The sequence below is a fragment of the Stegodyphus dumicola genome, chromosome 4, assembly GCF_044657685.1.
Source record: "Stegodyphus dumicola isolate Sdum_Otavi_A_Nest chromosome 4, ASM4465768v1".
NCBI lineage: Eukaryota > Metazoa > Arthropoda > Arachnida > Araneae > Eresidae > Stegodyphus > Stegodyphus dumicola.
Window position 1 is genome coordinate 89,571,412 of NC_140771.1, and position 14,551 is coordinate 89,585,962.

At 31.4% G+C, this 14,551-nt stretch overlaps 1 protein-coding gene across 6 annotated transcripts in view; it reads right to left on the reverse strand.

Moving 5' to 3' along the window:
- Pbp49 (proximal sequence element A Pbp49) overlaps window positions 1-14,551 on the reverse strand; it is a 117,883-nt gene that overhangs the window by 15,883 nt on the left and 87,449 nt on the right. For all 6 annotated transcript variants that reach the window (XM_085815201.1, XM_085815206.1, XM_085815202.1 and 3 more), the window contains 2 exons: window positions 8,406-8,540; window positions 1,499-1,581 (listed from right to left, as the gene is read on the reverse strand). In XM_085815201.1, coding sequence (XP_085671327.1) covers window positions 1,499-1,581; window positions 8,406-8,540 — 218 coding nt within the window. The remainder of the gene's footprint in view (window positions 1-1,498; window positions 1,582-8,405; window positions 8,541-14,551) is intronic.

The following is a 14,551-nucleotide window of genomic DNA, read 5'->3' on the forward strand; positions in this document are numbered from 1 at the left end:
AAACTTATTATTTTCACAGTTTTCTATCAAAATCAAGAACTTTTATTCTTATTTTCATATTTTTTTCCACATTAATTGCACCTTAAATTTATGAATGGCCAGTGGTTGTGCCTTTGTTGCTCATCTAACTCTTCTGTCGCCATCAGTTTGTTCACTGCTGCTGTATGTATATGCCAGGTTCCATGCCAGCCTGCTTCTTACTTTCATATATCTATGAATTTACGATCAAACACTAATTCTGAAGGTTTCATCAGACAGGGTTAGCAGACACATTTTAGTTAAAAAAATAAGCACCTATAAGCAGATTTTAAGGAAAAAAATAAGCAGCTGTTGAATTACATATATACACAACTGCATAACCTTAAAAGGAAAATGAGATTTGTAATTTAAAATACGGGAAATTCAGTATTTATTAGACAATTAGCATTACTCGAACCATGGAAAACAATTACAATTATTTTTTAATTTTAAATAACAGTTGAATTTACAGAATAGTTCATAATGAGAAGGGAAAAATATATCTACACAACTAAACTATTTTACAAGATTTAATGATGAAATTTCAATTAATAATGGAGGAAATAAACAATAATAAACCACATTTATACAAAGTACTTATAAAAAAAAAGATTTAGTATAAAAAAAAGTATAAAAAAAAAGATTTATGTTTATCATTGAATAAAAATTTTTCATGTTTAATTTTTCTTTTGTCTCTTTTCATCAATGTTTGAATCCAATTTTCTGAACAAAGTTTGTTTTTGACACACAGTTTTTACCATTTCATTAGATTTATTAAAAAAATTAAAGCCGGGTAATATTTTTAATTTCTAGTTCAGTCAAAATTCAACATGGCTAATCTAAATGGTGGGAGCACGGTGATCATACTAACATGAACATTGTCCAAAAATTTAAATCCATCAGTGAACAACTACAGAATGTTTCTTCAATGGGTGCCATTGCATGCAGATATCTATAAAAATGAAATAACTGGATAAGCTGTGCAAGGAAGGTAGCTTTAAGAACACATGCTTTCTTTACACATACTTCTCAGAACTTCTAGACTCAAGCTCGAAATCAGCTCGTTCTGAAGAGCAGCTCCTAATTATAACTAGTATGCTTGCAAACAGGCTGGTGCTAACTTGCTTGAGATGAGCAGTAAGAAGGCCCAATCTCTACTAGCAGCGGGTTATCTATGTCAGGAGACATATGTTTCTGGATATAAGGTTTATCCTCCATGCCTCACATGCAGCTCTTCACAGGCCACTCCTTCAAATATCTTCATGTGCATTAGCTGTTTTAAAGATCAAATTTACTCTAACCAAGATTTGATTCTGGAACATCTTACATTCCATTAACTTGATATGATTGTCAGACAAGTGAGATAAGCCACAACAGAGCAAAGGAAGGTGCACAAGAAGAAAATAAATTGCATTATTTTTTCCTCAGAATAGAAAGAATTTAAAAATTAACAGTTAAAAAACATTTCAGTACAACTTACTCGCTGTAATCTCTGCAATCTGAATCTCGCATATCATTATAAAACACACCATCAATGTAAAAAAAGCCAGACTTATATAAATCCTACAAAGATAAAAGAAAGATTTGATAAATTTACAGTATGCAATAAGAATAATTAAATGCCAATCAAAACATACATAATTAATATTTCAGACACCATTACTACTTTGGAATGATCATAATTTTTAATTTATTGATTATGTATTAGTGAACTCATTTCGGTGAATCTACCGATTTTTTACAGAAGAAACAGTATAATGATTTGTAACTGCACAATACTGTATTGCATGAAAAAATATATATAGTACAAAGTTTGAAAACCGGACATCCATTATCTGGAATGATCTAAAATCCAGAATGATCAAAACCACCAACAAAGTTTTTCTTGTAGGCTTTATGCATGCGCATTTGATTTGCCCCCTCCGCACATAATATAACATCTGGAGAGTACCGATTCTTAGTTTCGCTTTGACACTAAATAAAATACCTTGCTATTGAAGAAACAATCATTTTAGCATAAATTTGTATGATCAGTAATTTGGCTTCGTTGCTGCGTATCTGCTTGGTACACATCTCAAACCGAAACATTCCACATAGATACATCGTTGATCTGACACCAACCTGGAGAATCATTATTTACTATACTTTGCTTTCAGCACCGCATGTTTATCAAAACATGACAACTTGAATAATGACTCAGCGATGCCTAAACAATTTTTTTATGTTAGTAATTGAAAAATAAAGGAGTGTCGTGACCTTTTATTTTGAAATTATGCTTGCCAATGATTACAGATTTAAGATAAATGTGCTAAAAAATGTTGAAGAGGAAACATTTAGTTAAAATTTCTTTCCATATGCAAAAATAAAATTTGTTGATGTAACTCATAGAGCCAAAGATTACATTCAGGGCTATTTGAATTAAGAATAACTGATTGTTATTCACATAAACCCAGAACAAGCGACAGAGCTCGTATAGCCGCTGTCTCAGTGTGCGATAGAAGCAAGATAAAATTGAACGGAACAACTTGTCGTTAGTCGCCAAGCTCATGGATGTATAGCCAAATATGTCTAGTGAAGGATAGCTAAATTTGATGATGATAGCCTATAATTTTAAAGGTTTTCGGATATCGCAAAACAAAGGTGAAATTTTCCAATTAATGGATTCTGTAAAGAAATGTGAAGGAGCGGTAATAAATGAAGATGATATAAAAGAAGTTTTTCATTGTAATGACAATGCTTCTCAATTATCAATCAATTAATGAATGGCAAAATCTATAGAATGGTTCTAGATCCAGAAAATATGGCTACCGATAGTGAAGAAAATGACAGAGAAGTTACTGAAAACGGGAAAAATTTCGATTGACAAGTTATTCGTAGTTCTCCAAACAGCAGTTACGGGACCTCAACCATGTAACTAAACAAGAGATTATGTCCGTCTACAGAATTAAAGAGAAAGTATTAGGACAAAAAACAAAGCAACTTATATAACTTACACTGAAAGAAATGTTTAATAAGGTAAACAAATAAATATTAAGCTTTTTTTTTTTTTTAAATTTTGATACCCTTTAGATCATAAATACTTCACTATTTCATATTTTTAATTTTATAATTACTACATGCCATCTTAATAAATTTAAACTGATGATCTAATATCTGGAAAAATCCCAAATCCAGAATCTCCAAAGTCCCGACGAGTCCGGATTTTGGACTTTGTACTATATGAATTTATTACACACATGTACATTTTAAGTTTCAATTATGTATTTATCTCAAAAATCAACCAAACATAGATTCAGACAGGTTTTTGCTTTTTTTTTTTTTTTTTTTTGTCTGGAGAAAATTTCATAGCGATCGCTTTAATTATAAGCTTCTTTTATTGATTTTGCAGTAAAATTTTTTGGTTTTTGCAGTTTGGGAACTCCTTTTCACAAACAAAATATTAGAGAAAAAGAAAGAACTGAAACCTTCTTATTTATACGTAAGTTGTAAAACGCCAATTTGTTTGGTATGTACACAAAAATTATGTCATGAATGCACACAAAAACATGCTGAGTAAATTGCTATTTTTTGCAAGAACACAATGATATTACTGATAGTTAAGGTATTGTCATTTTTTTATGGTACGTACAATATTTATATTTTTCATCTGAATATATCTATCATATGTTAAGTTAATGGAAAATAATTATTATTCATAACAATAACTTCTTATTTAAATCATAATGAGACACGTCTCTGTGACCGCATGTCCCCGGTTACGTCCCAATATTTCACCTCCCCTGTTACAGGTTAATATTTAGTTATGCAAATGTTAGTAAATTGTGGCGCAATTGATTGAATTATGTTATTCTGATGTTCTGGTTAAGGTTTTTATGTCTTTAGTTTATCTGCATCTGTTAGAATAATCAACAATTTAAAAGTTGGGCTAGGCCTAATCTGGCGACTATTGGCTTATATCTAAAGCCCTTAGTAGCATAGAGAGTTAAGTCACTTGGTGCATCAACTTCTTTGTCTTTTTACACAGTGGGACCAAAAGTCAATTTTAAATTTTTATGCACTGAAAATTTTACCTTCCTGCCTGTTGACCAAACTGTTTGTTTTGGAATATGTACTCTTAATTTTAATTGCATATACTGCTTTTTTAACTGTATTTGATGTTTAAGGTTTAGCTGTGTTTTATAAATTTTAATGAAGATGTTTTGAGTTTTTATGTATTTTCGCCTCACCACAAATTAGGTGATTGAATAGGTATTTGTATATGAATGGCATAGGTGATTGAATATAGATTATATTAGCTGACTGAATACAGATATATTGAGGAATATATCTCTTATTAAATTTGAGGAAATAAGTTTAAATGAAGAGCAGGAAAACAAGTGTATAATTTAATAGGCAGTACAAGAAAGTCGTGGTATCCACAGCAGATTTTTACTATATAATTTGCTGAATTAAATATGATAACACCCAGGTTAAAATCTCGATGAATGAGCTGGCTGCATGAGCATTTTCGCATTTTTATGAGCCAGTTTCTTTTAGTCATCCATAAAGAAAAATGGAAAGCACTAGAAGGCTATCTACTCAAAGAGAGTGATGCCTTCATGGAAGACTTTCTAAGAGACACTGATTACACATGAGGTAAACAAAAATTTGCAACTGCTCATTAGCCAGATTTTGAATGCGGGATGAACTACTAGTGCTCAGCAATCTTATCGCTCAGTTGCCGATGGCTACCTCTATAACAGCATTTCTTTCTCTCTTTAGCCAGACAGACCTAATACGCTTTGCATCAATCAATTAATCAATTATTTGATTAAATGTAATAATGATTTAAGTAACAATGTTAGTAAAAGACAGTAACCCAGAAAATTCTTTAATGAGCAGACAATTTGCAAATTGCACACTAAACTTACTTTTTCTTATCAAACTGCTTGTTCTGATAATTTCTTTTGGAGTAATCTTATGAAACATCAAATTACTGCAGCACAAGACTGTGAGAACAACTGATTCAATATAATATAAATTTATGCATCAAAAATTAAAATTTTAAATAAATTTCTCTATTACTCCATGCAAATAAAAATTTTAATTTTTAAGACTTGAAATGTCACATTCAGATGGTCTGACCTATTCCTACTGGTCGGGTTGGAGAAGCAGATAACATTACCCACATCATCCATTCTTGGGAATGGCTATTAAACTGTTTGTCAACAAAAGGTATTACCTGCACTTTACAGAAAGAACATAGATCTTAATATTTGAATTTTAAATGATGATTAAATTGAAACACTGTGATTACAATTAACAATGTGCATAACATATTTTATGGATTGCAACTGATTAAAGCAACTTTATAGAATTTAATTCTTCATGGACTAAAAGAATTAAATACTATCTCTCTGACACTCTAAGAAGAGCTCTCCAACAACAGGAAAATTTTTATATGTTTTCCACATTAAGTTCCAGATCAATCACATTAAATAGACAAGGTAATTCGAAAGTTGTGGGGTAAATTAAAATCTTATTTATTCCTATATGAAATGTCACACTGCAACCATACTTGACCTAAAATGGAAAAATGATTATCTATATATCTTACTTCATCATTAAAAGAGCTTGATGGAATACCACTGGTGACCTGGCAGACAAGAAAATGGCACTCAAGTTTGCTCAAACACATCCCTGAAAATGTTCAAAAACGAATTTCGCTGTTTCATAAATGCTCGCAGTGTTATCAGTGATGCCCATAACAAACACATAGCAAAGGTGAGGTAAGAAACCCAAACAATTATTTTTTCATTTCCCCTCCCCATGACAATGTGATTGCTCTATCATTTCATACAGGAATAGATAAAATTTTACACTATACCATTAGTTTTGAATTAGCTTGCATCAGCTATACATCACACATTTATGTTGTCTAATGAAATGTGCTGCATTTTAAAAGTTTTCATTATGCTGTTCAAAATGAAAATTTTTGGCAATTTTAGTACATCAGTTTTATTATAAAAAGGATTATCCCCTTAGGCAGATTGCACTTGAGTGCTTTGCCGTAGCTGAATACATCAAACCACTACCTCACACAAGGAAGTAAAAATGACACTTCCTGTGGTCGTTGCCTATTTTTTTAATTACTAAAAATATTTTGATAATTGTTATCTGTTCTTAGAATTTTCATAACATTACAAATATTATTTAACATTCTGTTACTTACCAGCAATTTTACAATCGAAAAGTTTTGGTTTAACAATTTTTGATTTTTTAAAATTAATTAGCTCCATGGTAGATGCTGTTACACCAGGCAAAATTGGTCACACTGAAAATAAATCGTTAGTGGATATGACAGCGTCAAAATCAAAAGTGATTTATTTAAAAGGTCACCATTTAATTCTTCATGCTTTTTCACGCTGTTTCGAGCAACTTGAAGAATGTCATTTAAAAAAAAAAATTTTTTTTTTTTTTTTCTCTTCGTGCAAATATTTTGAAAATGCTTTCTTCTCCACTGAATGAATAGCCATAGAAAATACTTCCAATGCAGTGTAAACTTTCCCAATTTTTAGAAATGCATTTACAAGTTTTTTATTGCAATCAAGACATTTAGATTCTTTTGCAAGTGAGCTAGAAAATTTTGGAACTGAACACCTTCTTACACAATTTGCAAATGAGTTCAATAGCCATACATTCCCTTTGAAATTACATCTAAAGAACTGTTGTAGCATTCATCACATTTAACATTCATTATGCAACAAAGATGACCACGTTTCTCCATTCATTTAAATATAAGAGCACTTTTCACTCAAATTTTGAGTAGAATTTGATGAAGATTGAATAGTTGTATTCAACTAACCAGCACTTGCACTCGCAGTTGTATTCACAATTGATTTTGGTGCTGGACTTTCACTATTTGTCATATTCGCTAAAGATTTATTTTCAGTGTCAGCAATTTTATCTGGCGTAACAGCATCTTCAAATAAACATCTACCATGAATATTCTTCAGGCCATGCACGATTTTTTTTTGCCGGTCTTGCTTTGTGTTTACGATACTGCTTGCTAATAGCATGCATCATGATAGCATACGTAAAAAGAAAGAATTTTACCAGTATAATCAAAGTAAAACAAATTCACGAATAAAATATTATCAAGATTCTTACAAGAACATTTTAAGGAGGTAAACAAAAATAACTGACGAAAAATTATTAGCTCAAAAACCCAGGCTTGAAAATGTAAACAAACGCCCAGAAAGCGGTTACAGTTACGGCTAAGATCAAAGGTTTGCTCGCAGTAAAAAGTATTACTTGCAGGAATGAAAAAAATTGTAAAATAACGCTTCCAAAATGTTTGTTTACCATTTTACAGACATTTAAATGACAGTATATATTTATGTTATGAAATTTATTTATATTTTGTTATGAAACAAAATTAAAAAGAGATGTTACGCATCAAATTTATGACAGAAGTTTACCAAAAAAAATTAAATAAAGGAATTTTAATAACGAGTCTACTGGTGGAATATCATAGCCGAAAATTTTTTTGATTACACTTCGTACAAGGCCCCATTAGTAGCTGAGCTGTAAAATCACTGAACACTGGTAGTTTGGTCCAACATTCGAATCTCGGCGAAAGGGCTGTCTGCATGGGTGTTTTCGTGATTTTCCGCATGTCTAACGTGTATACGAGCCAGTTTCCCTTAAAAAGTCCTCCACGAAAGCATCTGTCCCCTTAGGCATTGGGCTGCATGAGTGTTTTCGTGATTTTCTGCATGTGTTACGTGTATGTTGTATTTTGTTGATGCATACGTGAATACAGCGGGCGCATCCCTGGCAAAATCGCTGAACACTGGTAGTTCGGTCCAACTTTCGAATCACGGCGAAGAAAAGCGGAAAGCAGACCGTTAGTTTGGTCCAACTTTCGAATACCACGAAGGCATCCATACCCTGTCTGTCCAACTTTCGAATCCCGGTGAGCAAGCTGGCTGCATGTGTGCTTTCGTGATATTCCGCATGTGTTAACATGTATACAGTATCTTCTGCATACATAAATCAATAAGCGGGTGCAGTCCAGAAAAAATCGCTGTACACTGGTAGTTCGGTCCAACTTTCGAATACCACGAAGACATCCATCCCCTAATGTAGCGGGCTTCAGCCCGCTCAGCTGGTAGGCTTGCCCGCTAATAATACAATAAAAAGACTATTGCATTACAAAAACTATAACTTATATATATATAATACATTACCCTGCTGACTACCATTCCCTCCCCCTTTTTTAGATGCATAAAGGCAAAAAATGTGCCTATGCTTAGTTGCTCATGAAATGCATAAGTTATATGGTAAATATACTTGCCCATGGTAGTCAACAAATTAAGAAAAAATAAATTAGAAATTAAAATTACTTTGCATGTGACATCGGGTTCTAGATCAGGGTGCTCACTAAAATCACCAGGAATGACTCTATCAGAAATACAGTCTATTCTGTCACGTAATTCTGTTAAATACTGCGAACCAAGAATCAAAAACTCCTGATCAATCTAAAAAATAATAACACATAAAGTAATTGCATATTTCCTGAAGGAAAATTTAATTTCTATGCAATATTGATATATACATAAATATATATAAATAAAACACATCTTAAAAGCAAGTGGCATGACCACATGTATTCAATATGATTTTTTTTTAACCTGGCATATATTAGGTTATAATTTTAAAAAAATTTCTTTCTTTCTTTGTTTAATGGTGTAAACATCAACATTTTGAACGGAAATTTATGAAAAGAGAAATTTAACTACATAATCATACAAATTAAGCTAATATATGCAGTTCAAAAAGCTGTGCTACTCACAGAGTTAAAATTTTAGTGTGGGGGGGGGAAGCAAGAAATTGAGCTTAGAAATAATTCATTAATTATATGTCCTATTTCTGTCACTTTGGTTTCACAAATTTATTAGCCCAAAGGGGCGTTAGTTGAGAAAGGCTATTACAAAATGGCATTCTGCATCAAATCACTAAAAGCATGGAATCATTTTTCAAATGGTTGCCAACAAATATTACCACCCTGTATTATACTTAAAGAAATTAAATAATGAAAAATCTGCATAAATATATGTATGTTTCTAGCACTGTGAAATAAAATGGTACTTAGATTTTGATCTAGGTGAAACAATGGTACCCAGATTTAAAATTTGATATACCATCAAATTTTGAATAATGTAGTCCTCCACACAAGTATGAGAACCTGGAAGTCCAAATTTTGAATTTGTTTTATTATCTACTTCGTATTTTGCACAATTTTAACTGATTCTTGATTAAAAAGCAAACAATGGCAACACTGTATGGAATAAAACATCTTTATTTCTAGTGCCCGAGACTGCCTATTGGAAACTTAAAGATATGCTGTTTTTAAACATTTTTAGCCCAAACGCTCTCAAAAGATGTATGTGTGTAATAAATGAAAAAATGTCCCTTTGGGCATAACATAAAAATCTGAAAGCTTTCAAATTTTTTTTTTTGGGGGGGGGCAATTGTTTTATTACCTTCACAAATTTGAACTCATGAGTAACTAAATTGCACTCATATTTGGCATTAGTTTCTAGCAGGGTTCATAGCCACATTTTAGTTAAAAAAATAAGCACCTATAAGCACTTTTCAAGCACATTTTCAGAAAAAAAAAATAAGCACCTGTCTAATTATATCATACATAACTGCATATCCTTAAAAATTAGACTTGTAATTTAAAATATGAGAAATGAAGTACAAGAGAGAATAAGCATTACCTCAACCATTGAAAATAATTACTTTTTTTTTTTTTTTTTTTTTGCTTTTAATTTTAAATAATAGTTCAATTTACAGAACTAGTTTACAATGAGAGAAAAAAAACTATGAAGAACTAAACTATATTACAAGATTTAATGATGGAATTTCAGTTCAAAATAGAGAAAATAAATAATAATAAGGCATATTTATTGTATTCGCTTGGAACCTAATAATAAATACAATTTATTTTTCCACTAATATTGATATTTAAATAATTTAAATCTAAATTCTGAACATTTTCTAAATTTTCATTGTATATCAATTTTCTCTTAACAGATATTGCAAGCAAAGTAATTTAAGTAAAAAAGAGGAACATTTCTGAAATCAGAAGACAGAAATTTGCTTCATGCAGTCATCTTTAACAGTAAAAGCTTAACTAACCCGCATACTTGGAAATTGGCGATTCGTACAGTCGAACGTAACTTGAAGGAGCGGAGAGGGGTCGGTAGACTGTAGCCGCTCTTTAGATTTTTCCGCTAAATAAATGCTTTCGACATTTCAATATGTGCATCATATAAAAATAAACCAACGGAACTAAAAAATATTCTGCTTAGCAAGCACAGTAAAATTCTTTTAAGTGTTCATAAACAAATCTCGAACTGAACATCAAAATTAATTATCTCTGCAAAATATCACCAACGGTATCGCGCAATACGTGCTCGGTAATTCTTCCCTACATTACGCAATTGGAATCAACAACTGCCGGTATTGAGAGAATAAAGAACTAAATAACTGGTGTTTTTCATTCTAATTTTCAACAGACGGCGTTAAATTTCCGGAATAGAATCATTCTTCGCTTGAGTTGGTAGACCGCAGAACTTTTAGTCCTATTCAATCCAGATTGGAGAGTGACCCTCCCAAAAAAAAGGTCCGTTGCTTGTTTTGCAGCGAACTGTAACAGTTTCAATATTCAAGATTTTGCGGAGAAAGGGGAGACCTCCCAACCTTCGTACTGTATAATGTATTGGCCAAAAAAATTAAATTATTTTGACTATTCGATTACTTTCCCTTTGTTTAAGCCATTCCGAATATTATTCCTTAGAAAGCTAATCTGTGTTAAAACACAACCACACAATGAGAGAAAAAAAAAAAAAAAAAAACTATGCACATCTAAACTATATTACAAGATTAATTGATGAAATTTCAGTTCAAAATAGAGGAAATAAATAATAATAAGGCATATTTATTCTATTTGCTTGGAACTTAATAATAAATGCAATTTATTTTTCCACTCATATTGATATTTAAATAATTTAAATCTAAATTCTGAACATTTTCTTAATTTTCATCGTATATCAGTTTTCTCTCAACAGATATTGCAAGCAAAGTAATTTAAGTAAAAAAGAGGAACATTTCTGAAATCAGCAGACAGAAATTTGCTTCATGCAGTCATCCTTTAACAGTAAAAGCTTAACTACCCGCATACTTGAAAATTGGTGAATATTCGGACAGTCGAGCGTAACTTCAAAAAGAGGAGCGGAGGGGATGATAGATTGTAGCCGTTCTTTAGATTTTTCCGCTAAATAAATGCTTTTGACATTTTGATATGTGCATCATATAAAACAAACCAACGGAACAGAAAAGTATTCTGCTTAGCAAAAACTCTTTTAAGTGTTCATAAACAAATCTCGGACCGAACATGAAAATTAATTATCTCTGCAAAATATCACAAACGTTATTGCGCAATATGTGCGGCGTAATTCTTTCCTACAGGATATTACGCAATCGGATTCAACAGCTGCCTATATTGGGAGAATAAAGAACTAAATAAAGGAAAAGAAAGGGACTTGGGGTTTTTTTCATTCTAATTTTCAACAGACTGCGTTAAATTTCCGGAATAGAATCATTCTTCGCTTGGGTTGGTAGACCGCAGAACTTTTAGTCTTATTCAATCCAGATTGGAAAGTGACAAAAAAAAAAAAAAAAAAAAAAAAAAAAAATACCGTTGTTTTACAACGAACTGTAACAGTTTCAATATTCGAGATTTTGCGGAGAAAAGGCAGAACCTCCCAACCTTCGTACTGTATAATATATTGGCCAAAATAATGGACTATTCGATTACTTTCCCTTTATTTACGCCATTCCGAATATTATTAATTAGAAAGCTAATCTGTGTTAAAACACAAATTTTTTTTGAAGTTTACTATACTTCAGCAGTTACTGCAACCCTGTTATTATAAACATTCATATGTATGCTCATAATATAAGCATAACGATCATAATAAACATGAATATGAACTAACCAAGCAGAACGAGAATGCAAATTTTTAAGATCTTGATAGAAATTCAAACATATGTAGTATTTGGGTGAGAGGAGAAGAATGCTGAATGTAGCGGAATTTTCTACTGCTTTCGCAATTCTTTGACCAATAGAATGATGGGCACCTGTCTGTACTCTTCGTGCACACCAAAGGTTATGTTAATGCAGAGAAAGGGGGAAAAGCTATTTCCGGGAGTATGACTCACCATCTGACATTCCATATTAGGAAGAAAAGTTGTTTATTTAGTTTCGGCTTTGGTACGGGGGGAAAAAGCGCGTTCATTTAAAAAAAGAAACACTAAAAAAAAAAAAAAAGGCTTTAAAGAAAATTAAGCACCTATAAGGGCCTTTATATTTTATTTTCAAATATAAGGACTTATAAGCACTTATAAGGACCGCTACAAACCCTGTCTAGTTATTACAATAAATTACAACAAGGCAGAATATACACATTTCTATATGTGGAAATTAAGTACTTTTAAGAACTTCTTAAGAACCACCAATGAAAAAAAAAAAAAAAAAAAGTACCAATTGTTGTTTTGTTCTTGTATTTCATGGAAGAATGGTTGTCAGAGTCTCAAGGAGGTTGAACTTCTATTTCCACCCCAGTTTTGAGTGAGAGCACTCCTGGGAGTGGTATGAGAGTCTCCCAAAACTCTCTCAATTGCCAAACCACACGAGAGGATTTGTGGCTTGCCATATACTTAGAATGCCCCCATGCTGCAAAGACACTTTACATTTATACACATATGTGCCTTTTCAGGATTCAAACCTAGGGCCTTTGGTGCCACAATAGACTCCCCTAACCACTATAACTTCTGGGCAGCAAGGACTACCAGCAAAATATGAAATGAATAAATTAAAGCAATTATCTACACCCGAAATTCAGTTTGTTGTTTGTAAGACTAAAATAAATCTACAAGTAAGATAAAGTATTATTAAACATAATATAGTTTAATTAATTATAACACAAATTCAAGTATAAAATCCACTTCATAATTTTTTTAAAGTAATTAGAATCAAATTATAAAATTTTTTGAAACATTTACATTTTACACTTATAAAATTTCCACACTATTTTAAAGCTAGGTGACCTTTTATTTAAATTTTATTAAAGCTTTACAAATTCTTTCTTTTATGCATCATTTCATCATGTACTCACTCAGTCCAAAAGTCTATGCAGATATTATGCTTAACATAACTCGAGAAGTAAAATAATAATTACCATGACTCATAACAGAAGCTTGGCTGTTGCCTCCATCAGAAATAGACAGCCAATGATAAAAACAGATATGAATGCCTTATGTTGATATGGTTGTTAAAGTTAGCTGCTCCTTTGTCTGATCCAGTTGGTTCATGTAGATTTGCTAGAGTTGTAACTCAGTTAATATACACTATTTAATATGAAGCTTCAATAAGGCGCTCAAGTACCAGAGGTGTTAGGTTGTTTTGAACTCTTTCAAGCTCATTAGTTGTAAAAAATAAAGTTTTATGTTAATTTTTATATTTTTGTGTTGTATCTTACATACACAATAAGGATTAAGGAAAGGTGATAACTAGCCTTAACATATAAAGATGACTTTTAAGGATGAGCAGTTAGTTACAAATAACTAAGTTATGTAGTTAGATAACCTTGGACATTTAAGATTAACATGGTTACAATTTTTTCTCATTTCTAAAAATATCCATTTAAAATGCCATAAGAACATTTTACAGCAGTTATAATGATATTGAGTCTAAAATGATATTAGTACAATTATACATTAAAAGCTGCCAAATATTTATGTTTTGGAGCAACAACAAAAAATATATATGTATCTTTTCAATTCGAAAAATTTCCAGATATTTTAGCTACTTTACATCAATTTTTGTTTCGATAAACAAATCAATGTTCCCACTTGTCTCTGCTTCATCTCCTAATTTATTAATGTTTCAACAATGTACCTTTAAACAATATACATATATTTTTTAAATAAAATCAATTTCTTTGATGAGTTTCCTGTTCATTTTAGAATTTCTATATTTAATTAAAGATTTCTATTATTCTAAAGAACTGTTTGTTTGTACTTAGAATGTATAAAAGAAATTGCTAATTTTTTTTCTTTAATAATGAGTATCGAGAATAAATATGAAATGATATAAGGACAGGACAACTCGGAAAATTCTAATGCCCAGAACCAGATAGGCAAAATTTTTAGAATTTACAGCAGGCACAGAGCGATGTTGCATTGAAGCAAATTAGATGAAGCTTTTAATAATTTTTCAATTTCTTTACTTTCTCTGCTTTCTTCAATGCTTGCGCCTTGGAAAGATAAGAAAATAAAAGGAATATAAATATGGTAAGAGAAAGACTTTTGGGATCAAAGAAAGAAAATACAAATAATTTTGTTTTCACTGTTCTTCCAAAATTCTCCAGAAGATAAGAAATTCGTAACAAGTTTCCTATAAAACACATACATTATGTGT